The 25,447-nt window shown below is 35.7% G+C and overlaps 1 protein-coding gene and 1 long non-coding RNA gene across 8 annotated transcripts in view; one reads left to right on the top strand and one right to left on the bottom strand.

The window, feature by feature from the left end:
- UBR5 (ubiquitin protein ligase E3 component n-recognin 5) overlaps positions 1-25,447 on the bottom strand; it is a 141,362-nt gene that overhangs the window by 66,077 nt on the left and 49,838 nt on the right. For 4 of the 7 annotated variants that reach the window (XM_082364182.1, XM_082364185.1, XM_082364183.1 and 1 more), the window contains exons 6-16: positions 21,923-22,112; positions 21,566-21,725; positions 20,838-20,987; positions 18,843-19,054; positions 10,144-10,260; positions 9,949-10,059; positions 9,185-9,339; positions 7,684-7,801; positions 4,329-4,513; positions 1,023-1,132; positions 69-181 (exon numbers count right to left, since the gene is read on the bottom strand). In XM_082364182.1, the coding sequence (XP_082220308.1) occupies positions 69-181; positions 1,023-1,132; positions 4,329-4,513; positions 7,684-7,801; positions 9,185-9,339; positions 9,949-10,059; positions 10,144-10,260; positions 18,843-19,054; positions 20,838-20,987; positions 21,566-21,725; positions 21,923-22,112 (1,621 nt within the window). Of the gene's footprint in view, positions 1-68; positions 182-1,022; positions 1,133-4,328; positions 4,514-7,683; positions 7,802-9,184; positions 9,340-9,948; positions 10,060-10,143; positions 10,261-18,842; positions 19,055-20,837; positions 20,988-21,565; positions 21,726-21,922; positions 22,113-25,447 lie in introns of those variants that run through there. The other 3 variants (XM_082364184.1, XM_082364188.1, XM_082364186.1) reach the window with 2 other exon arrangements.
- LOC309615232 lies at positions 124-6,476 on the top strand. The gene is made up of 2 exons (XR_014236655.1): positions 124-200; positions 4,817-6,476. It is a non-coding gene; the product is annotated as an uncharacterized lncRNA (long non-coding RNA).

Here is a 25,447-nt window from a genome sequence, read left to right as displayed (position 1 = left end):
TAAGTTCTTCGATAACCAATACCATTATAGTTCAGTTAGTAACTAATTCTTAGATATTCTGAACAAACCTTGCCAACAGGAACATTCTTAACATCTTCCACAAAAACGACTTCCCGAAGAGACCACTGCTCTTCGTTCACCTTTTCCTCCTCTTTTGGGGCAGGGGTGGACCGTCGTCGTTCTTAGACAACAACAAAATGGTAAGTACCAAAAAGAAAATGTGAAAGAGACTTTATAGATTTCATCTAAATATATGAAAAAAGATCATTTGTAAAGGGATACATAATTGAGATATCTAAATAAATTTCATGAACTACTGCTTTATGAATTGAGCTTTCATAACTAACTTCCACTTTAAATGAATTCATAGTGAAAAATATCCATGTTCGTTAATGCCTAACGATATTAACACTACTATAAACAACTGCAAAGAAGTATTTAAAAATTTTAAACTTATTCTGGACCCTCAAAATTAGGGCTATCTGACCAATGTTTAAAAAGGAGGATCTGTTGGGCTGTTCTTAAAACTAGCACATGACTATTAAAAACTAACTTTTAATTTCCTCAAGTACAAAGCAATTACAACTAGAAAATAAATGTACTTTGGAAAGCTTTTTTAAAAAAAACTCTTTAAATCCAAGGTGCAGTAGTAAATCTAGGTTTTTAAATTCTACAAATTCTGAGCAAAAGTTGTGACCAAGCCATAACCAATCTACAATAACAGTCCCAACAAAGGTAGGCAGATATTCTAGAGTGGCAAGTATTTCCTGCTATTACTGCAATGCACTTTACATACTGCAGAAAATTATAACTCGCAAAAACAACAAGAATACTCAACACTGTAAATACTGTTTTTCTATTTAAATAAAGTTGCACATTGAAAAAAATCAAACTAGTAGGAACACAATTTATATTAAAAGATATTAAAAATGGTCTGAGTTGCCTCAAATCAGAAGCAAACTGAACACAGCTCTCTGCCTGGGATCTTACTTTGACCAATGTGTACTACACATAAAACTTACTATACGGCATTGATGCACTGCTGGCAATTGAGGACGCATCACTGCACGTGGATGCTGGAGATGGTGGAGGACCCATTTCTGTTTTCACAGGTTCCTGCTTACTTTCAGGCCTGCAATTAGAAATAAGATCCTCCTTATAATTAGGAAAATGAAATATTAGGAACTTGTCAAATGGCTTATTTTTAAGACTCAAGTTTATTCCCATTAGGGAATGAAATAGTAAAAACATACAAAATGGTATTATTCTTTAGGATGCAAACTGAAAAAGATACACATTGCATACTTCAAATTTTTATTAATGTTTTAAAATAGGAAAGAAATATACTATGTGAAGCTATCAACAACTTGGAACAATGGTTCAGATAAGCCTTATCTAGGGAATAACAACAAAAGCTACACTCAGTTTATCAACATAGCTTTATCATAAGCCTCTTGAGCAAACAAGTTTCACACTTTAGTGAACCCTGACTTGGACATCGCAATTTAACTGAAAAGATGATAAAGGCAAATAAATAAAAAGTATACTATATCATTAATTTCCTAGAGTTCAAAGAAGGAACTCTCCTCGCAATGGCTTATAAAACTTTACCACCAGATGGTCCAAGAATAATCACCTGCTATAACTGAAATGAGAAATTATAGTATTAATAAACTATCCCTCTTCCTTGAGTTATTTCATTAATGCTATACTCGAGAAGGTAACTACAGCAACTACATAATATTCTACAGATGGTAAAAATATAATATTTTTAATCATTGAAAGGCAGAAGTCAATTTTTAGAGCAAAAAGTCATGTATTACTCAGAAATTTGTTATATATAGATCATGCTGGTATATATTATAATCAGGGTCATCATCTTAACCCCCTCATCTGCTATTAACTCCACCAGGAATTTCACCTGAGTTTAGAAATAGTCCATAGAAAAACAGCGTTATTTTTACCAGCATCTTAGCAAAGTGCTCAGTACAAGCACACATGAATACTCATGGCTGCTCTGCAAATCCTGTGACGGTGGAAGCAAGGCAGTACTGACTCATCACGAGCACGCTTAAAGTCAGCACGTTTCCATGACTAGAAGAGTCTACTGGCATGAAAATGATTATCTTCTTAACATTTAATTTCACTTAGTTCTTTTACTAAGTTTATTAATAGAGAAGGCAAATTTCAAGGAAGATTCTGAAAAACTTAATAAATCACAGGATATAAATACCACATCCTATTTTAATCTCGTTTTCTACTTGTGCACATCAAAAAGATTTCAAATGCTCTTTACAAAGTTTCATAAACAATGAAAATGTATTTCGCTACTTTTATTTTTAGGATAAAAACAATCAGTGCAAGTAGAGGGAAAGTCTATCCACCTATTTTTAAAAACAAGACAATATATGGAATCTAAAAAAAAAAAATGATCATGAAGAACCTAGGGGCAAGATGGGAATAAAGACGCAGACCTACTAGAGAATGGACTTGAGGACACAGGGAGGGGGAAGGGGAAGGTGGGACGAAGGGAGAGAGTGGCATGGACATATATACACTACCAAACGTAAAATAGATAGCTAGTGGGAAGCAGCCGCATAGCACAGGGAGATCAGCTCGGTGCTTTATGACCACCTAGAGGGGTGGGATAGGGAGGGCGGGAGGGAGGGAGACGCAAGAGGGAAGAGATATGGGGGTATATGTATAGCAGATTCACTCTGTTATACAGCAGAAACTAACACACCACTGTAAAGCAATTATACTCCAATAAAGATGTTAAAAAAAAAAGATGGCATGTCACATCCTACTCAACACTTTGGTTTCTCTCTTTGAAGAAGCAAAGGAAAAGAGCTGCCAAGTAAGGATCAATTTATGACCTAAGAGAAGTCACATATCACCAGCCATCAACACGCATCTCCACCATCGTGGTGAACACCCAGACCAAGAGTATGACCTGCCCTGGGATAAAATGTGGGAGTTTAGGGAAGATGGCAATGTGGTATTTTTACTTATGCCTTTGCCTGCAATGAAGTAAGCCTTTAAAAAACAATTGTCTAGAGTCTGGTATTGAGAATGCTCAATCTGATCAGCTAATACGGGCTAGATAAGGAAGAGGATTCTAAAAAACCTTTTTCTCTTACACGGGTTCCTCCTAAATCTAGTGCCAGCTGAAATTCATGTGCTTGGAAAATATCCACACCATATCTTGCACTTTAATATAAATATTATAAATCCATTTAATTGAATAAACATACTCTAAAACAAAAAAATAAATTAATTAATTTAAAAAAATAAAAACAAGACAGAGAGCACAACAAAGCACAAAATAAAGCAAAAAATCTTAATTAGGCATAAATTACAGTAGCTTTGGTTTATTAAAGAATATCTTTAAACTTATTTTTTTTAAACTTATTTTAACAGTAATCCTTGTACAATCATTACATTAATTTGAGCAAAAAATTTCAGAACTTTAAAAATCTATATGTATAGATTTTTACAGTCCCAATCATTTCTTTTCAATGCTTGTATACATTTAGAATAAAAGAAAATAGTACATCAAAATATTTAAAACGCTATTTCTGGAATGTGATATTATATTACTCTTCCACGTTTCTATAATGCTCATGTATTTTTACAACATTAAGAAAAAAAGTAATTTTGAAACTTTACTGAAGTATTTAAGATCGTGTACCGAACAACCAAATTATAATACACAAATATTTTTAAAGATAAGTAGATACTTCTAAAAGTACAGGTGTTAAGATCTGTGTACCTGGCTCCCAAACAGTAAGCCAGCCCCAGAATGTGGATTATACACAATTCAGTGGTATTTCTGTTCACATATCCCCCCCAACCCAAAAGTTTACAAATCCTTTATGGAATTTCCCTCCCCAGCACATTAACCTATAAAACCCTTTCAATGATCAAGACGCAGGCAAGATGTTTGGTAGAAATTAAGATGATTATACATGGAGAGAGGAGGAAAAAGTCTGCCTAAGACAGTAAGGCTGAACATATTATCACTGCTATACAACACCTTCCAAGGATGAACTCTAATGACAAAACAAAGACATCAAAAGAGAACTCTACACCGCCAATCTGGCCACCAAACATTAAGAATAACTATAATATACAAGTATTAACCAATCTGCAAACAGTAAATTTTACCAATTCCTTTCAAACTTCGTGGGGATCTTAATAAGACCCCCTCACGTTAACACTTCTCTAAGTCACTGTACACCTCTAAGTCTCCTTGGTTACCCCCCTTCATATACAGAGCAAACTAGAAACCGGTGTAAAATCAAAATTAGTTAGGGCATAGTACTTACTTAGCTTCAGTAGTTTTGCTAGCTTTGTCCATGCTTTTCAAGCTCTCAGGAGATCTAAGTTGAAATCTACAGCTATCATTCATATTCCAAACTGACTCCATTAAGACACCAACTTTAGGAATCCCAGCACTAATTGAAAACGCAACTGCTCCAGCATGATAGAGAGGATTATTTCTTAGGCATACCTAGCAAACAAAAGAAAAATCACCATCAAGATGACATAATTTTAAAACAAACTAGAGGAGTTATGTGTTCCCAAATTAAGGAGCAGGAATAATTTTGGCACATTTGCTAAAAATGAACTTTAAAATTTCATGCAGCAAATAGCCTGACTGTTCTGCCACAAGGACACAGAAGAGAAATAGCAGAGAAGAAGCTAAAAAGGTTATTATTTAAAAAGTGAAATGTGAACAAAATAATTACATTTTTTTGTCTGTTTCTTATAATTTTAAATTATTTTCTTCCTTAATTCATGATGCTATATATAGGCTCCATAACTTCATCTCTACCGATACTTGTTTCCCTCAGAAGACTGTTGTTTCCTACAAGCCAGAATTTCACTGGATAATGTAAGTTTTCTCTTAAATTAGAAAAAGAATATGTAGACATTAGTGTTAGAAGTTAACTGAGTTCAGTAGTGAATAACCTATAAATTCTCACTGCCATGGAGCACCCCTAGGTCATACTCTAAAACCAATAACCTCTAAGGTGACACTGCCAAATGCACCAACAGTAACTCTAAATGAGATATGAACATTATTTCTAGAAATCTCTTTTGATTCTAAAGTAGTCCAATCTTACTGACATTCTGTTCAGTCATCCAGTGACTAATGATTATGTTATATTTGACAGTGGACTATATGATGATCATGTTTTTTGTCAATTTATAATTAAATATAAGTCACACAGAAGGAGGTGATACATTTGAGAAGTACAGGAACTGGAAATAACTGACACAGCAGGAGTTTTATCAAAGAACAGTTGTGTGTCACTAAATACAGCTCTGTGGCATAGAATGAATAGTTCAGAAGAGCCGACTTCTTGAAAAGGTATGTCCTGCTTAGGTTGACTTAAAGAGAGGTTTCATCCATAAATTTTTGGAAAATACTGGTGAAAGCTTAAATACTGAAAGAGGATCAACAAGAAAGAAGGCTATAATTGTCAAAGAAATGTGGCAAGATATATTAGAAGATATGTTATCCATTAATACCTTCTTATAAAAATAAATGCACCTTAGAGACAAGAAGGTGTATATCCAGCATATAAGAAGACATGCAACGAATATTTGCTAAACATACTACTCTCCACAATTATGATCTGTGAGTGCAGGTGCTGCTGCAAACTCTTAACTGATCGACCTTTCTGATGTTAATATATGAACGATTTCCCCATTACGTGGCCATGACTGTCTTAAACCTCCAGTTTTCTACACTTTAAAACAAAATCTTATTCTATACCGAAGTATTGGAATATGCTGCTATTTTTCACCAATTTAGTGCCAAGCTATTTTGCTTAAAGCTTTTCTTCAGTGCATCTTTAAAGGATTTTTCTACCCTCCCTGTCTATAGTAATGTCATCCTACATGCTAATAAGGCATCTGCCAGGATATCCTAATATGTGAGTCTAATAAATAAGGAACTTTGAAAACATTAGAAATCAGTATGTGAACTGAATAAGAAAAGGGGAGCTCCTTGAAAAGAGAGATCTGTCCAAACCAACTGATGTAAGTAATGAAGACTAAACAACAATATTCAATAATGGGTAATCGCTGAAAACTTCCTAGTTGGAAGGCCAATAAAGGACTCAGAACAAGACAACCATGAATAGGACCAAAAAAAATGGAGTCCAAACAAAAATAAGAAGTACATAAGCTGAGTTTTGGAGAAAAGTAACAGCTAAAGTAGTGATTACTTTTTAAGACACAGGTAATGTAAACATGATACCACCTTATAGTGATGAGAAAAAGCTGAATTGAAAAAAGTGCTAGATGAGGAAATTAGTGCCATGTTACGTCACAAAAACCACCATTTGTCTAAGCGTTAGGGATTATAAAGTCCTTAAACACTCACTGCAGCACTTGCTATAATGAATATAAATGTCAACTTTTAACCCGAAGATAAATTTCTACAATAATCTAATGAATTAGAAGTATAACGGTAGTTCTCAGACTCTTTTGGTCTCAGGACCATCTCCCCCTATTAAATATTACCAAGGACCCCAAAATCTTTTGTTTATGTGGGTCATATATAGTTGGTATTTAATGTATTAGTAATTAAAACTGAAAATTTAAAATATTTATTTAATATTAATAAACCCCATGTTAATATAATTTATAAAAATAACTACATTTTTTAAAAAATCAGCAAGAAAAGTGGCATTGTTTACATTTTTGCAAGTCTCTTAATGTCTAATTTAATGAAAGGCAGCTGGAGTCCCATGTATGCTCCTGCATTCAATTTGCTGTAATATGTTACTTTAGCTAAAGTATATGACGACAACTCAGCCTTACACAGATAGGTAACTGGAAAAAGAAGGACTCTACAGATCCCCCGAAAGGGCTGAGAAGCCAGCAGGAGTCCTTGGACCACACTTTGAGAACCACTGGGGTACTAGAAAAATCACATTCCATAAGATATATATATAAGAAGCTAAAACCATCTCAGAAACTAGCAGAAACACGAGGATTTGACGAAGCCTCCTGCCTCATGCTGACAATATCACCAGAGAGCAGTATCTTTCAAACTGCTTGGTCATAAGAATCATCTGGGATGTTTGTTACACATAAGGAAACCTGCGTCCTACCACCAGCCAACTGAAGGAATAATTCAGGCAAGGCGCTCCAGACTCTACATTTTTAAACTCTACATTTAAGTACCAAATGATTCTTAAAACCAGGCTAATCTGAGATTCCTGTCCCACAGGAAAACCAACTGACATCAGGGCAGAATCTATGTTACTCAGCTATTGAATAAAAAGTGATGTGGCACATACATACTACTGGAACCAGGTCCTTCAAATGACATTCATTTATAAAACTGCCTATGGGGGAATTAATTACAGGGGAAGAAAATGATTTTGATGAGCAACAATGTCCCTTAGGACAGACGTAATTCTTTTTTTTTTTTTAAATATGTATTTATTTATTTATTTATTTTGCCTGCAGTATGCGGACTTCTTAGTTGAGGTATGCGGACTTCTTAGTTGCGGCGTGTGAACTCTTAGTGGCGGCATGCACGCGGGATCTAGTTCCCCGACCAGGGATCAAATCTGGGGCCCCCCGCATGGGGAGCGTGGAAACTTACCCGAAGAAGACCACCAGAGAAGTCTCAGGACAGACTTAATTCTAACCACTTACCTGGGTACCAACAGTGATGTTCGGCATTGAAGAAATACCAGCACTAGATTTGGGCTTTTTGTTTTTTGCTCTAGCTTTCTCTAACATTTTTTTTCTTTGACTAAAAGGGACTACACCCCTGAAAAGGAAAAGCAAAAATTGGACAAATAAGCAGCGAAGAAGCCCACTAAATAAATCTGAAATTACACACATTATATTTAAGTATTCCTAGTATATTCCTTCTCTAATATTTTTGCCTCAGTATAATATTAGCATGTATAACACTAATAATCATAACTTGATCACAGGTTTAATACATAACTGGGTCCATTTTTATTAAACATTTAGGATTAAAAGTCATAGGAAATTCATCATTTGATATTTTCTTCCAAATAATTCTGTTTCATTAGTAGATTCCCCTATACATTACTTCTACCAATGCAAAGTTGCTGATAATTCCCTAAAACACAACAGAAAATACATTTGAAGTCCCTTTCGAACATTAAAGGAATAATTAAATGAGGCGCAGAATATTCATACAATGATGTACTTTAATAACCTTTAAAATTATATTTTATGTAACTGTTAAATGAAAAACACTCTGTTTCTAATTAAGTAAAAGCAAAGTACACGTTTATATATAGGAAAAAAAAAAAGATTAATAAAATACTCCCAAAATGTTAATAATTGTTACATTCAGGTTGTAGGGTTATAGGTGATTTTTGTTTCTACTTTATACCTTTTAAAAATTTCATAATTATAGTCACTAAGTATGTATTATTTTTATAAGCTTTTCTTTATCTTAAGGGTTTTTACCAATGTTACTTTGCTCCAAAGTGAAAATTTCCCTCTCTATAAAGCATTAGCTTTTTTAAAAATTTTAATTGAAGTATAGTTGATTTATAATGTTGTGTTAGTTTCTGGTGTACACCAAAGTGATTCAGTTATTATATTATATATATAGAATATGAAATAAATATGAATATTATATGTATATGTATATATGTATATTCTATATACAGAATATGAAAAAGAATACACATGTAGAATTATAAATAATTACAATTATAAATTGTAAATTATAATAAAATAAATAAATAAATATATATAAATAAATAAAATAAAATAAATAAATAAATTATAAATAAAAACAAGTAATTTCCAAAAGGATTGTGGTCAAAATATATATTCTTTTTCATATTGTATATATATGTATATTCTTTTTCATATTCTTTACCATTATGGTTTATTACAGGATATTGAATATAGCTCTCTGTGTTATACAGTAGGACCTTGTTGTTTGTCTATTTTCTATAGAGCAGTTTCTATCTGCTAATCCCAGACTCCTAGTTTATCTCTCCCCCACCCCCTTTCCCCTTTGGTAACCATATGTTTGTTTTCTGTGAGTCTAAAGCATTATCTTTCAACTGACCTTCTCTATTGGTATTCCACTACTCAAAGCACCTATCTGTGTACATAAAAGCATCCATTGATATGCAATATCCCCCTCTGTGATACTCACCACCAATATAAATTGTTCTCTAGCTGTGCGCAGGTATAAAGGGCACAGCAATGTAAAGAAACAATCCGTTCTCCTTGAAGTTCTGAGTAAGTCTGTGCGGTGTGCTCTAATTTAGAAGCCACAGAACTTAAAGTTTCATCTACCCATGTAGCAACCTAAAGATAAAACATTAGAGGATTAAATAAAAACAAGTAATCTTTTCAAAAGGATTGTGGTCAAAACAAGGGCAAGGAATACCTACACTGTGGACTGGAATTCTAAAGGCTAGAAAAACAAGTAATTCAGAAAACGTTCTTAATAAGACTAGAAGCTAAAATACTTTCTTCACGCAAATCAATCAAAATAGTAGTTATTGAAATAAATGTCTAAAGCCATCTCTAAGGCATTAATTGAAAGTAAATATGTGCCTCCAACAATTTTTAAACAAATTTAGTGACTCTAAAGTCACACTGATAATCTGAGGTATAATATCCATACTTCCTCAATCTATCTATTGTAGCTCTTCAATATCTCCTCTTTTGCCAGCACTTAGCTTGAATATTTTTTCCTTCCCTTAAAGTAGAAAGCTATCTCTGAAAAGGAATTATAATGCAGAGATAAACCAGCAATAAAAAGATTATACATTGGATTACTGTACTAAGGTTTGAGACACTTTGTATTTGCAGATCTAGTTAGATAGAAAGATAGAAATGAAAAGATGGAAAAGGGGCAGGGAGAGGAAGAAAATCAAGAATTTAAGAAATGCTTATTACAGTGTGTCATACCTTGTTATTTTCTGTAGCTACAGTTGCTCTTATGCTATTTGCAGACAGGAGAACTATCTTTTCATTGGTTAGCCCCAAAAATGTTGCTCGTGGATGATGTAAGGAAGGATTCTTTGAAAGCGTAAGAAAAATGATTACCATTTTGTATGCTGATTTGAAGAGCTATTTAAAGCAAGATTTAATATAATGAAATACCTGCGCATTTCTGTAAGGCTCAGATTCACTCCACTTCCATTGATAAAGTTCTCCTTTACTGCTGACAGCCAAAAGCTCAGAATACAGAGCCCCAATACAGATGAATTTTGTTCCATCCTATATAGTGAAAATAACACAGTGGTATAAATATAACAACTGCCAAACCTAAAGATTTGGATGCATCACATTAATTACTACATCAAATTTCGATTAATTATGTGAACACACAAACCGCTTTAGCAAAGTCTCCAGCACAGCCCGCAATGCCCTCCTTTAAGTGGCCCGGCCTCCCCCCACCCCACCCCCAAACTCACTCTCCTCCAGTCATATTGGCCTTTTTCCCACTCCTGCCAGGATCCCACCATGTCCTTGTTGTTCTCTTGCCTTGTTCCTCAGGTGACTCACTCCCTCTCCTCAATCAAGTCTGCTCAAATGTGACCTTCCCTGACTGCACTATCTACAAAATCAGCACTCTAATATTCCATCTCCTGACTGCTTTCTTTAGTTCACAGCACTTCACAACTTGACATATTGTATTTACTCATTTATCGTCTACTTCACTCAAATATAAGCTTTGTCTTGTTCACCACTGTATCCCCTGTTCTTAGAACAGTGAAGAGTAGATGCTCAATAAACGTGTTGAATAAATGAAGAAAAAACAGACTAAGGAGTTGAAGTGGGGAAAGTCGAGTATCAACACAAGATTCCTTCCCTGTAGCCTATTCCAAGCTGCTGAAACAAGTGTCTGTGTTGTTTTTTAAGGTAAAAGTTTATTTAGTTTTAAAGCAATGCACATGCAATGAGTTGGAACGCAATTAAATTAGAAAAAGTTCAGACAATAAATTAAATAAATAATATCAATGATAAAGTGATAATTTTTTTAACATAAGACCAAAATGATCAGAAATCTCACAGCAAAACTTGCCAATAAAAGATTTTACGTTGTATTTTTGCCACTGCAAAACTCCTCTGCTCTCTTTGATACCCCTGGCTCCAGAGTATGCTAAAGTAATGGCGTCTGTTTAGGTTTCCGTCAAATTCCAGTCTTATTTGGTCAGATGGGTTACGGTGCTCAGCTACAGTCTGTGAAGCCTGCCAAGACTTATAGTAACAACAGGTTACGCCTCAGAGCTGTATAGAAAGAACACTAATTTTAATCTTCTATTTTACCAGTGCCAGTCAGCTCTATTTTCAAGTCACATCTATGGAGGGATGGGAAAGAGACCAAACTTGAAATTTTCCAACTTAGCAATTCTACTCTCCCCTTCACCATGGGCATCTGAAAAACACTGTGTACTTTCTCCAGGGCTGTTGCATCAAATCTTAACATTTCTACCTCACACTTCCTTCTTGACCCCTTGGTTAAAAAGATGATAGAATCAGACCAAGTGAGTCCAAAACCTGGATCCAACACTTACTAAGTAGGTAACTTCAGATAAGTTATGTAACTTCTCTGAACCCATTTCTTCACTTCTAAAATGGGTATAATAATAACACAATGGGGAGGGGGGTGGTGAAAACCAAATAAAGTAACATATATTAAAGTACCTGGCACAAATAAGTGGTCAAATTCAACTCTGGTTACTCTGCTGCCCTGACTTCATCTCCTACTCACCCAAAAGGCACAAGCTTCCTGAGTATTTCCATCTCCATCCAGATTTACTTAATGAAAAAACACCATTCTCCCCTCCCCCTCCCCATCTCAGAGAAAGAAGTGTCCCTCTCTACTATCTAAGGACAACTCACCACACACAGTGGATACAACCCTCTCTCATTACCTCAACAACTATCCAAACCAGTCCGCCCTTCAGCCTTAGGCCCGGGGAAGTGAATTGTCACTTGGCGCGCGTCTCACCTCACCGGCTCGCACTGACAGCTACACCTGCTCTTGCAACAGCCTTATCGATGCCCCATGCATTGAACCAATCCATCTTCTCTTCAAACTCTTTGAACCGTTGGACCCTGTTCATCACCAGTTCTAGAACCTCTCCTCTCCCTTGTTCACAGGTCACTACTCTCTACTGGTCTTCCTCCTGTCTTCATGACTGCAGTATTTTCTCCACCTCCCTTGTACCACCATGTACTCCCTGACCCAGATTCTGTCCTTGTCCCTTTATTCAAATTATGCTCCACCCTCAGCCTAAGTGACTGTATCCACTGGGGCACCATGCTTTTAAACATGTACATCTTCTATCTCCAGACTAACCTGCAGATTAACTGTCTGGATGTCTGAAAAGCACCCTACCATCTCCAAAATGAATCCATCGTCTCCTCCAAAGCTACATGTCCCCTGTAGTCCCCACCTCCACGAATGACATCACCACCCACACTGTAATAGGAGGGCAACAAGGGAACCTGGGCCCTCTCTTCAACTCCTCCTCTTCTCTCAACCAGATGGTGACTAGCAAACCAACGCCATACTTTGTCTCAACTTCCTCGCAGATTCTTCCCTTCATGTGTCCTCACTGTCATTGCTTTGGTTGAGATCCTCACAATTCCTTTCTGTAACAATTCTACCAGTCTCTTAACTGACTCTAGATTTTTACTATTCCTGTCTTTCTCCCACCACTGTGCCAAGAGTGCTCGTCTCCTTAAAAATACACAAAACCAAACCCCACCAATCTCAGCATGTCATTTCTCTAAGAACTTTGCTGGCAGAACAACATCCTAACTCTCTGGCAAGTTGTCTAGGGCTCTCTGGTCTTCTCCACCCTGCTCTTCTCCTTCTCCCACCACAGAGCAGCAATTCTCAATTTCTCACTGTTCCGCAAACACACCCTGACCTTTCCTGACTGTAGGTCCATACTTGATGTGTTTGGAATGCCTTTGCATCTTGGTTAATGCCTACTTAACCTTAAAAATGCTGCTTAAATGTCATCTCCCCTGTGAAGTCTTTACCACATCTCTCAGGTGGTGTTAGTCATTCCCCACTCTGAGCCCCTATAAATACCGTATTCACACCTTCAGTCTAGCACTGGTCATGCTGTGAACACATTTCATTGTATGTGAATGTCTGTCTTCCCCAGTGAGTTGCCTATGGGAAGGTCCATAACGAGTTCACCTCTACATTCCCACGGGCCAGCTGGGTGCTTGGCACATAGTAGGAGCACACTGACAACTGAAGGAACAAATATATCTCAACTCAAACTTTTTGAGTAAAAACTCTGCCAGAGCAGTACAATCCTAAACAATTCATCCCTATAGCCACAGCATGGTGTGTGAGGCACTCTCAGAACTGACTTGCCTATATCCTTCAAGGATGGGCCAGTGTTCCCCAGCTCATTAGTCCTGAATGAGCTAAGTGAACCCTGAAGGCCCTGAAAATCCATTATGGACAAATGTGGAGGGATGGCAAAACCACCAACCAAAGGATGATGATGGAAAAATCACCTATTGTCTCTTGCTTAATTTAGATCAGTAGGTGGAGAAATACAAAGCAATCAAATACACACAAAGAAACAGTATTTTAGCTCATGCACTTCATAATGTCATAGAAAACAAGGCTTTCATCGTTTTGATGAAATACTAGTGGCTGCTTTTGAGCGAGTTGGGCCCTGCTTCAACCCAACTGGAAAAGGTGGATATGCACATTTCCTTAAAGATCAGTAGTTTGTAGCTCTATTTTTTTTTTTTAACAAAACGAATCCTTTAGAAGCTGAATCTAATCAATAAATTTGCAACTGTCTGAACATTAAACATCAACCAAATGAGGAATCCCTCCCTAAAGACAGATGGAAAATGTCAAAAATATGATAAAAATTACCTAAAAAAGCCAAAGCTTTAAAAGAAAAAGAAAAGAAAAAGGTCATCCAGCATAGCAACATGAACTCCTATTAACTTCATCTAGTTAGTGACTTATATTTTTTAAAAATTGGTCTTATTATTCCTAAATTTCTCCCCACAAACCTTTAAATTTTCCTACTATCAGCAAACACTAGCTTTCCCATTAAGTACCAATTCTAACTGCAATGTGCTGTGTATTATGGCTGAAATGGATGTTATACAACTACAGGTTACATGGCACAGTTTGGTCAACTGTCCTTATTCACACTTCACTTCTCCTTACCTATCTAGGTTTCCATTTTCTCCTTATGCCTGGCTTCTCTTCCTCTTCATGACCTCTTCTCCTTTTGCTCTTACTTCATTATTAAAGTACATTTGTGACACACCTAGCCAACTTTTAACAGATACTTCCTGGAAGCTTCCATATGTCGATTTAAAAAAAAAAAAAAAGACCTTCCTCACCCAACTTCCACTTCTAGAACCTTGAAGGCGAAGCAGAGTGACCAACAAGTGTGATCAACTGGTCCCAACAGTGATGCTGCTTCAAATAATTTAAGGAGCCAAATGTCATGGGACTATTTCCTCTCAACACCATTCAAAGAAACTTGAGAATAACATACAACTCTACAATTCAAAAGGCTGGTGGAGAATAAATTTTCTTATTTTCCCTAAACTATACAAAAATAGATCCAGAATAGTAAGGGACATGACTGTAAATTAACAATACTGACTTGCTGAATCAGTTTCGTTTCTTCATCACCCACCACACAACTTTCGTCAAATTCTTCTCTGGGAGCTTACTGGAAATAAAGGATGTGTGCATTTTCTAATTTGAAAGGGTTTGTTTTGTTACAGGGCACAAAGCAGAAGTTTTTATGTTCAACTTCAGCAGATTTACTTAGCATGGATTTCCGCGTAAGTTTTCTCTGCCCTTTCCCTTCAGCATTTACTACTTAGCTCTTACCTTTGCATTCTTACTTTTAACAGCCCTTGTTACTATTGTAGCTGCATTTTTTATTCTCTTATCAGTCACTTTAGATTCTTGTTGGAAGTAGGTTGGTGTAAGTATCAGTATATATAATTATCTATCTATCTATATATATATATAGTTACAGTGTAAATGTAGACATTCAGCAACACAGAACTAAATTTCTAATCTGAGAAAAGTAAATTCCAAAAACGACTGAAAAGCGAAAATGGAGCCATGTTAGATAATCGCCTAATTGAAAGATTGCACCTTCCCAGCAAAGTAACTCTTAGTAATCACTCTGGCCTCCTGTGATTCCCCAAAGCCTCTTATACCTAATTCCATTATGGTACTTACACCAAAGTATTAACATCATTGTTCTGCCTTTCTACAAAACTCTCACCCTAACACCTGAACAAAAGGCCTAACACACAATATGCATTTAATCAAGGCTACTCAGTTACTGACTCGATGACCCTCACCTCTGTCTTCATGGAGCTTTCAACAGCTCTACAATTATTAATTATGCTTTTTTTTTTTTTAAAGATGCTGAAAAGTTAATGAGGGGAAAAAACTGTATGCTTTTTTTCTTTCTTTCTTTTTACCTTTTGACCCCTTCACCCATTTTCCCCACTCCCCACCTCTGGCAACTTCCAGTCTGTTCTCTGTATCTATGAGCTTGGTTCTCTTTTTGGTGGGTTTTTTTTTTTTAGGATTCTACATTTAAGTGAGAGCGTATGGTATCTGTCTTTCTCCGACTAATTTCATTTAGCATAATGCCCTCAAGGGACATCCATATTGTCGAAAACAGGAAAGATTTCATTCTTTTTTTTATGGCTGAATAATACTGGCACGCGTGCATGTGTGCGTGTGTGTCCCCATCCATTGATGGATGCTTAGGTTGCTTCCATATCTTGGCTATTGTAAACAATGCTGCAATGGACATGGGGGTACATGTATTTCGAGTTAGTGTTTTCATTTTCTTCAGATAAATACCCAGAAGTGGAAATGCTAAATCATACAGTAGTTCTGTTTTTAATTTTTTAAAGAACCTCCCTACTGTTTTCCATAGTGGCTGAACCAATGTACATTCCCACCAACAGTGCACAAGGGTTCCCAATTATGCTTTTATACTAATTTTGACATTTAAATCAAAAAAAATAATTTATGGAAATAAAGTTTAAGGTTACCTCAAATATTTTCAGTTTAAGATTATACTGTAAAGGCTTAAAGAGAACATTCATTCCACCATTAAAGGAGCTTTATTAGCCTAGAAAATGGTGAAATTTTGAAGAAGTAGCTGTTCCTCTAAATAAGTGGTGGGAAAGTCAAGATTATTCCAGATAATTTAACAATGGAATTTCTCAGGTACTCTAACAAAAGGAAGAATGAAAAATACCATGGATACTAACCGAACTTACAATTTATAAATACTGGATTAGGTCATTTCTGAAATTAAGCTGGGACACCCTCTTCCCACCCCCCCCCCCACCCCACCAAAAAACAAAGGGAAAAAAAAAAAAAAAAGAGAGAGAGAGAGAACAAAAGAGACAGAGAGAGAGACTACTTCCAAACAGTGCGTGCTGACGCCCTATACCTCCCTGCTCTCTCCGCCTACCTCTCCATCTCCTGTCAAGCTTGCCCCCAAACCCTTTTCTCCTCCTCAGGGATCACCACCCCCAATTCTGCAGGACTAATAAGGCCCCACATAGTGCCTGTTTCTTCATGTGGACTGTATCCTATGCCCCTGTATGATCATTTTGCACACTCTTCTAAAAGCAAGGCCCTTTAACAACTCTCTGCATTCTCTTTCCAACTGTAGCATTCAGCCTTGCAAACAATCATCTAATGGTTTGTTGATAACTGGGATAATGCTTAACAGCTTAATTAGGTTTATGCTGTTTTCTTTCCCTGAACTGAAATTTTTGATGTCTAAATTTCAATCACAAGCTAATAAAAAGTAGTTCTTCAGTGACATTTTAAATTAGGTTTTTCTTTAATAGGAAAAAAAGGTATAGGTAGGATATACTTTGTTGCACACACTGCTATTTCTCCTTCATTCAATGTCTAAACAAACCAAGTAACACACTAAGTAAGTAAGGCCTGTACAGTGTCAAGATTTTATGATGCACTTAGCAACTGTCTCTGAAAACAAGCTATACCCAAAACCATGCCTATCAGTAAAGGCCAACAAAGACCGGCTAACTCTAACAGAGAGTACGCTGGCCAGGGAAAAAGCTTGCTAAACTCATACTGTTCAAAACACTTTCAGATGTGTGACAAAGAAGCCTACACTAATATGTATGCAATGGCACTATTAAAACAAGATTAATGAGTCCTCTATTACTTCCTGCCAATATGACATAGACACAGCTCTAGCATGATCAAGACAAGAGAAACAGGAAACAAAGAACAATGTAGGGAAAAAAAAAGAAATGAAAAAGAAAAAGCCCAATGGTTTAAATCACCTCCTACCATATGAAGTAAAAGTAGAAATTGGAACATTTCTAGTTTTATGGAAATAAGTAAGAGAATACAATTCAGGGAAAGTCTGTCAGCTGCCAAAGAAAACAGAATAACCTTTTGCTTACAAAGAGGCTGATTGAAATTCATGTTCCTTCTTGCATTCAAGCTTTCCACATGAGCTGAATGCAGAGGAAAATAAATGAACTACATCAAGATTCACAATAACTATGAAAAATAAACAAATTCAGAACACTAAATAATATTTTTCCTGTAATATCCCAAATTCAACTTCAAAGAAAGAAAAGAAATCTACGTCAGAATCTCCTTATCTGCTAGAGATAACCTTCAAGTTCTTATCTTCTTTTACTTCTACTTTAGAAAATTTCTTATCCAACTGGCTCTGGAAATAAGAAACAGGACTCCAAAAAACACGTGAAAAACCCATGGCTTCCTACAGGAGCCTTTGAAGATAAATTACCAATCACTTAAGACAGTGAAACCTACACACCATCAATAGACTATGTCTATATGGGAAAAGAATCTAAAGAAGAGTGGATATATGTATTTGTGTAACAGATTCACTTTGCTGTACACCTGAAACTAACACAACATTGTAAATCAATTACACCCCAATAAAAATAAAAATAAAAGTAAAATAAAAGGATGTGTCAACTCTGTTTCACTTGTAGCAGTGATGGATTTTTACAGATTCAAATCAACTTAAATCCTGCATGCTTTCTAGAAGCTAGTCATTGTACTACTCCTCAGGATGCAGAGCATAATTCTCCCAGTCCATTCCTGTTCAGCCTGCTTTGTCTCCCACAGCTTTTAGAGCAAAGGGCCTGTCAGAATTCACTGCCATCAAACGGGAAAGCTAACTAATCAAAGAAACACAGATCCCTAATCTTGCCCTGACGTGCATGCTTGTAACAATGACCAGAAACCTGCCCTGCAGAAAATGGGGTACTCTTGACAGTACAAAACAAATTCCTATCAAGAAATATACCATTAGTTACTGGTGTAATTACCACCAGAAAAGAAATCCTGAAACAGAATGCTGATGTATTATCTGGAACTACCATCCTTATTTCTCTGATTTACTTCATCAAGTAGAAAAAGAAATAGCACCACTGAACACATCTCCTTAAAACGACTCCTGTACTGTCAAATAAAGATGATCTACTTATATTTTAAAACAAAACAAAAATATCACTTTATGTCTGCATTTTATTTTTATTTTTTATTTTCTGGCCGCGCCATGCAGCATGAGGGATCTCAGTTCCCTGACCACGGATCGAACCCAGGACCCCTGCAGTGGAAGCACGGAGTCCTAACCACTGGACCGCCAGGGAAGTCCTATGTCTGCATTTTAAATGACAGTACGAAAATCTGAAATAAAACAGAAACCTTTGTGGGGGGGTGGGGGGGAGTGCCAGGAACTCAGTTAAAATGGAAAGGGTGGGTGGGGATTCTTTTCAAATACCTTATCAGGCCACCACTGCAAATCTTCTCCTAGAGACACTGGACTTTGAACAGGTGTATTCTTCTTATCCAAGTTTGGCTCTCCTTCCTTGCTGGTAGAGCCCCTTTCATTATCAAATGAGGCTCCATCAAGCCACCTTCGTTCACGTAAACGTAAAACGGATTCACGTTCACGCAACAGCTCAGAGTCTCTCTCTAAGGGAAGAAGGAGAACTGGTATGCAATTGGGTCACACCAGTGGGATAAAAGTAAGCCACTCTCTAGTAAAGACCCTTCAGGATGCAACTAACAGCAGTTTATCCACTCACAAGAATTTAATGTAAATGTATATCTAATAAGCTTGACATGCAACATTCAAAACATTAACTCTTTCAAGTGAATGTATGAAAATTATAAACTAGCATTTTTAAGCACTATGTAGGGGCAGACTTTTCTGAATTCCAACTATATGCTTTTAGAGCGAACTGCTTTATTTTAAACTGGATTTTGGATTTTTTAAATGGAGTTTTAAATTTTTGGCTTTCATTAAAAATGTTTACCATAACTTTTAAATATATTAGAAAATATTCATAACTTAAAATTTTAACACGTTAGATAAACCAAAAAAGAGTATTTGTTAGAGAGTCTACACATACAGATTAAAAAAAAAAAAACAAATCTTGGAAAGGGTAAAATAAAAATCCATTAACATTAAATATAAAACTTCTGATAATCCAAGCCCTTGTTTAGAGTAATTTTATAGGCTGGATTTTTATGGAATAGTCTTAAAATTTTTGAGAAACTAGACAGAATTTTTTTCTTTTGAGAATCTTTACAGAAAGATTACTTTACAAAAATGCTTCCCCTGAAACTGGCCTACAAACTTTTTAAAACCAGTTTTTTTCAGCTTGCTCACATATTACTTTTTTAAAATAGGCAACCAAAATAAACTTTCCAAGACTTGGATAGTAAGGATTGAAAACAATATTAAGTTGAACCATATAAAACTGCCATCCATGCAGATCTAACATGGTCAAGTACCACCAATTTCATATGGTTCAAAGTAAAACAGATGCCCACATAGAATGACCTAAGGAAAAGCAAAAGGGAGAAATTTAGAAGGAGTTTTATTTGTGTTAGATATTGAATATCTGAAATGCAATACTTGATGCATTTAAGGCAGTAAAATATGCACTTATTTTTAAAAAATTTTTAAGCTGTTACATAATAGGTTCAGTACACTAAAAGATCATCATAAGTCTGTTATTTTAAAACTGCTTTCAAGTACTAGGTGTTTGCAGTAAGGTCTTAATATAAAACAGCATCCTTTCCAGTTTACTAATGATAAGTAAATAATATATCTGATTCTTGCCTGTTATTTCAACCAAGCAGTTTTACATTCTGGAAAGTAAAAATACTGACTTACAAAAGTTAAAATGCAAGCTAAATCCATATCAACATACACAGAGAAAGGTTTATATTTGTATGATTTCAAAACCTTCTTTCTGAACTCTACTGTGTACTATACCTTTTCAAGATTTCAAACTTCTGAAAATATCATTTTAGTACGATAAGCATTTCTATATATTTATTATTGATCAATCTCATTCTAATAAGTTTTTTCATATTTCACTCTTCCATCTAACCAGGGTTTAAAATGAACAAAATAATCACTTTATTTTAATCAAATAAACTAAAGAGACTTGTTATCTGAATGCTGCATGTCACCGTAAAGCAGAATTCTGCTTTTACTTCAGAATCCATATTCCTAATTTAAAAATACAGTTAGGTAAGTTGTAACCCTTTACATATATGCTACTATTAGATAAGATCATCTCTAAAGTTCTACTGTGGCTCTTCAAAATCAAAAGTAACTATTTTAATGCCAAAGCATCCAAAAACACTAACAAGTAATGATTTCGTCTACTGTAATATTAAAAGTTCACATACAATGAATTCTACCACTATCTCTCCATACAGTCAGCCAATAATCACAAAGAAATAAATGCAAAATTACCTCGAGATGAGCCTAGCCTGGAAAGTGACGAACGACGAAAAGAAGGGTAACCAAAATAGCTAATGTCTTCAGAAAACATGGCATCTGCATCAATAATGACACTTGGGTGGGCAGAATGAATGTCAGCATCAAGAAGAGACATAAGATCCTCTATAAATAGAAACAAATATAAATGAAACAGATATAGAGAAAAAAATCTGCAGACCATTGAAAAGTCCCTGAAAATTAAAACATTAAAATCAGGGACTGACTACTGACATAACCTGAGAAGAAAAGCAGTAACTACCTAGGAAATAAAGTTAACGTTATTAACATAGATTTTAAGAAATATCAATTGCATGATTGTTGCTTGGGCTAACTACTAAATTACCACAAGAAAACAAGATCACTATTTAAGATTCTTGTGACATCACAGAAAGTCAAAATCTAAATGCAGTTCAGTTATTCCATATTCAGCAATAAGGGCATCAAAATTCCAGTCATCTGTCAGCCAGTGATAAAGACATGCACATACATCCATGTCTTTACTAGGACCAAACACAAGTCCACTGAGCAAAAACATTTTCCCTTAAAGAGAATTTTACCATCAAATCAAACACTACAGTGAGAAATATCTACCACCTTGGAAAGAACAGTCAGAAAATCTATTGCACTTTAAAATTCCATTCCCCAGTCAAAAAAAATCTCTCCCTTCAGAGATGAGAAAACCATGATGGTGATCCACCAACCTCCAGGCAAATAAGATTCACTGGCTGTATCATCCCCATCATCTCCATCTTCATCATCCCGGCTAAGTAAATTATTTACAGCAAGGTTTACATCAAGATTTGTTCGCTGAAGTTCTCGAATAATGACACTTCTGGATTTGCCTTGTAAAACGACTTGGGCCTGAAACAAAAAATAAAGAAGAGTGCTATGCTAAGTATCTTTTTCATAACTTCTTTATTAAAATCAGCTTTCTAGGATCAATACAGAAAACCAGTATTTCACAATTCATGATATAAATCATGACTACAGCCCGCTATATTTAGTTAAACCTCACCCTGTCCTGCTGTCTTACGTTAAGTGTTCTACAAGATCCATACCTGTGAAATCAGCTCCTCTGGAATCACAGATGCTGGAATAACTGGCTGGGGTTGACTGCCCAAAAGCCCAGACCCTCGATCCCGTCCCGTCCGAATTACTCGAGTCTGTCGGCGAGAATCTCGAGCTCCAGCTGACGACCTACCAGAGGATCCTCCTCCACTTCCACCCACTCCAGAACTCCAGCGACTTCTAAATATTGGAGAATTTAAAGAAACAGCACTTTAAACAATCATTCAGAAAGATCGCTTTGGGTCTCATTTTCATTATCTTAGAATATGATAAAGCTATTTTTCTAATTGACGTAATATGCTATAGTAGTATTTTGACAGAATAGAACTGAACTTTAAAATAACACTTCCAATTTTTTTAAATGCTGAAGTATAAACTCACTTTTTAGAAAGATATATAGCACACTTTTGCATCTTTTAAAACAATTTTTAAAAGAACCACATACCAAGCATTTCTAGTCACAGCTCTAAAGTGAGTTACAGAATACATCTCACCTTTGCGTGAAAGACCTATCAGACATAACTACTAACAGTCTGCAGCACAAAAAGTAAAATTCAGAGTTTAAAGCTTAAAGACACAAATAAATGGAAAGACACCCGTGCCCATGGGTTGGAAGATTTAATATTGTTAAGATGTCCATATTGCTCAAAGCAATCTACAGATTCATTAAAATCCCTATCAAAATCCCAATGGATTTTGTCCCTCAAAGGACACAATCAACAGAGTAAGGAAGCAACCTATAGAATGGAAGAAAATATTTGCAAATCATATATCTAATGAGAGGTTAATAGCCAGAATATATAAAGAGCTCTAACACTCAACAAAAAAATCAAATAACCTGATTAAAAAATGAGAAAGAATGCGAATAGACATTTCTCCAAAGATAATACACAAATGGCCAAGTAAGCATATGAAAAGATGTTCAACATCACTAATCATGAGAGAAATGCAAATCAAAACCACAATCACCTATCACCTCACACCCATCAGAATGGCTACCATGAAAAAACAAAAGAGAGAAAATTACAAGTGTTGGCAAGGATGTATAGAAACTGTAACCCTAGTGCACTGTAGGCAGGACTGTAAAATAGTGCAGTGCTATGAAAAACAGTATGACGTTTCCTAAAAAATTAAAAATAGAACCACTATATATGACTCAGCAGTTATAATTCTAGGTATACATCCAAAAGAACTGAAAACAGAGTCTCGAAGAGGTATTTGCATACCCATGTTCATAGCAGCACTATGCGTAAGAGCTGCGTGGTAAAACGTTGATTCATCTCAATTAATGTCTCGATTTGATCGCTATCAACGTCAACTGGTCTGCTCAACCGTGGAGCACCATCATCCAGAGAGAAATCTCCAGCACGGAACTTCGCAAACCACTTTTGACACGTTCGATCAGTCACAGCACCTTCCCCATACACTGCACAATTTTTTTTGGTGTTTGTGTTTTTTACCTTTCTTGAAATAATAAAGCATAATATGCCGAAAATGTTGTTTTTCTTCCATCTTCAATATTAAAATGGCTACACAAAAATTCACCAATTTTGATAAGTTTTTTTAAATGCACGCTGATATGACAGCTGTCACAATACAATCTAACAAAATTGTTTCAAATGAAGTTAAAGACAACTAAGCGCCACTAGAGCCATCTTACGGGAAAACCGAACGAACCTTTTGGCCAACCCAATACAACACAGATGAACCTTGAAGATATTATGCTAAGTGAAATAAGCCAATCACAAGAAGACAAATACTGTATGATTACAAATATAAAAGGTACCTGAAGTAGTCAAATTCATAGAAACAGAAAGTAGAATGGTGGCTGTCAGATGGTAGGGAGAGGGGTAAAGGGAGCTGTTTATTGGATATAAAGTTTCAGTTTTACAAGACGAAAAAGTTATAAGAGATTTCTTTCACAAATATAAATATACTTAATACTACTGAGATGTACAGTTATAACCGTAAAGATAGTAAATTTTATGTTATGTGTTTTTAAACATGATTTTAAAAATATAAAGTCACGTGTTATCAAAGAAAGCAGTATTCTACAAAACAGACAAGTTTTCTTTTCAACTTATATGCTTTGTGACAATTACGCAACAGAAAATAATATAGGATCAATGAAACATACAAACAGATATTCAAATCAAACATTAAATCACTTCTACTTCATGGTTTCCTGTAAATTTTCAAAATTAAGTCAGGTGGAACCACTCTTTTGGAAGTTTTTAACAGTCAAAAGCTAAACATATTATTTCAACTTGAAAACAGGAGGAACCACAATAAAGAGTCTTAAAAAGATATAATTAGGGTAACTATATGTCCCAGTTTGCCTGAGATAATGCCAGAGTAAGCCTATACTGTCTGAGCCTATTATTAATTTCACTCCAAAATGCCCCTATTTGGACATTATATGGTCAAAATAAATATAAGTAATGACTCAATATTTCTACCAAAAAATGCATATGACTTTCCCCCTAGGCAAATAATGCTGGAAACCTGATCAGATATATTATCCAAGTACACATCTATTCCTGGCAGACCTTACAGGTATCACAAACTCAAATCTCCATGAGAGGTAGATAGGTTACTTATTTCTAAGTAAAATCAAGATGACAGGGAAGAGTGGAGAATACCTGCATATCCAGAACATTCGAATTCTTTAAGCCAATTTGCAATCTCTGCTACACAAACCCTCACCTGAGGTTAGTTGAAAGACAAAGGTCAAAATATCTCTGGCTTGCCCATTCATTAACCTAACCGTTACCATGGAGAATACCACGTTTTCCCACTCGCACCCGCAGTGCAGGATTTCTTCTATCAGTATCCAAACAATCTACCAGCCGACCAGCCTCAACTGCTCCTGAACATTCCTCTAACCAGCTTGCTATCCAGAAAAAGGGCAATGTGTTAGACTAAGTATACATTAATAGAGGTTTATTAGTGGTCACAAAAGACAGCACTGGAATCCCCTTTTTATCTATAATTACAGCGAGTTATATAATTTTTAATACTAAACTCAAAAATAATGGAACCAGTTTCTTCTATCCATACTTTGCTCATCAAATTAATCCTACAATTTGACCCCATCATACAATACTCAAGGTACACAAAGTGACTCCAGTCAACTGAGAAAATCACACTGAGTATGGAATTAATCCACAGCTTGCAACCTTAAAGCCCATGGGTCAAGTCTGGTCCATATACTTGATTGGCTGGTTAAAAAAATGTACAGCATCAAAAACAAGAAAAGTCTGAGAAACTGTCACAGTCAAGAGGCGCCTAAGGAAAAATGATGACTAATTGTACTGTGGTATCCTGCATGAGATACTGGAACAGAAAAAGGACCTTAAGGAAAAAATAAGGGAATGTGAACAACCTATGGCCTTCAGTTGATGATAACGTATCAATATACATTAATTATAAAAAATGTACCATTCTAATGTTACATGTTAATAGTGAAAACTGGGTATGGAGTGTACAAGAATTGTCAGTACTATCTTTGTAAC

Source organism: Balaenoptera borealis (genome assembly GCF_965194805.1).
Source record: "Balaenoptera borealis genome assembly, chromosome: 17".
NCBI classification, from domain to species: Eukaryota; Metazoa; Chordata; class Mammalia; order Artiodactyla; family Balaenopteridae; genus Balaenoptera; species Balaenoptera borealis.
The sequence above is the reverse complement of the archived record's forward strand: the minus strand, read 5'-3'. Positions and strand labels throughout refer to the sequence as shown.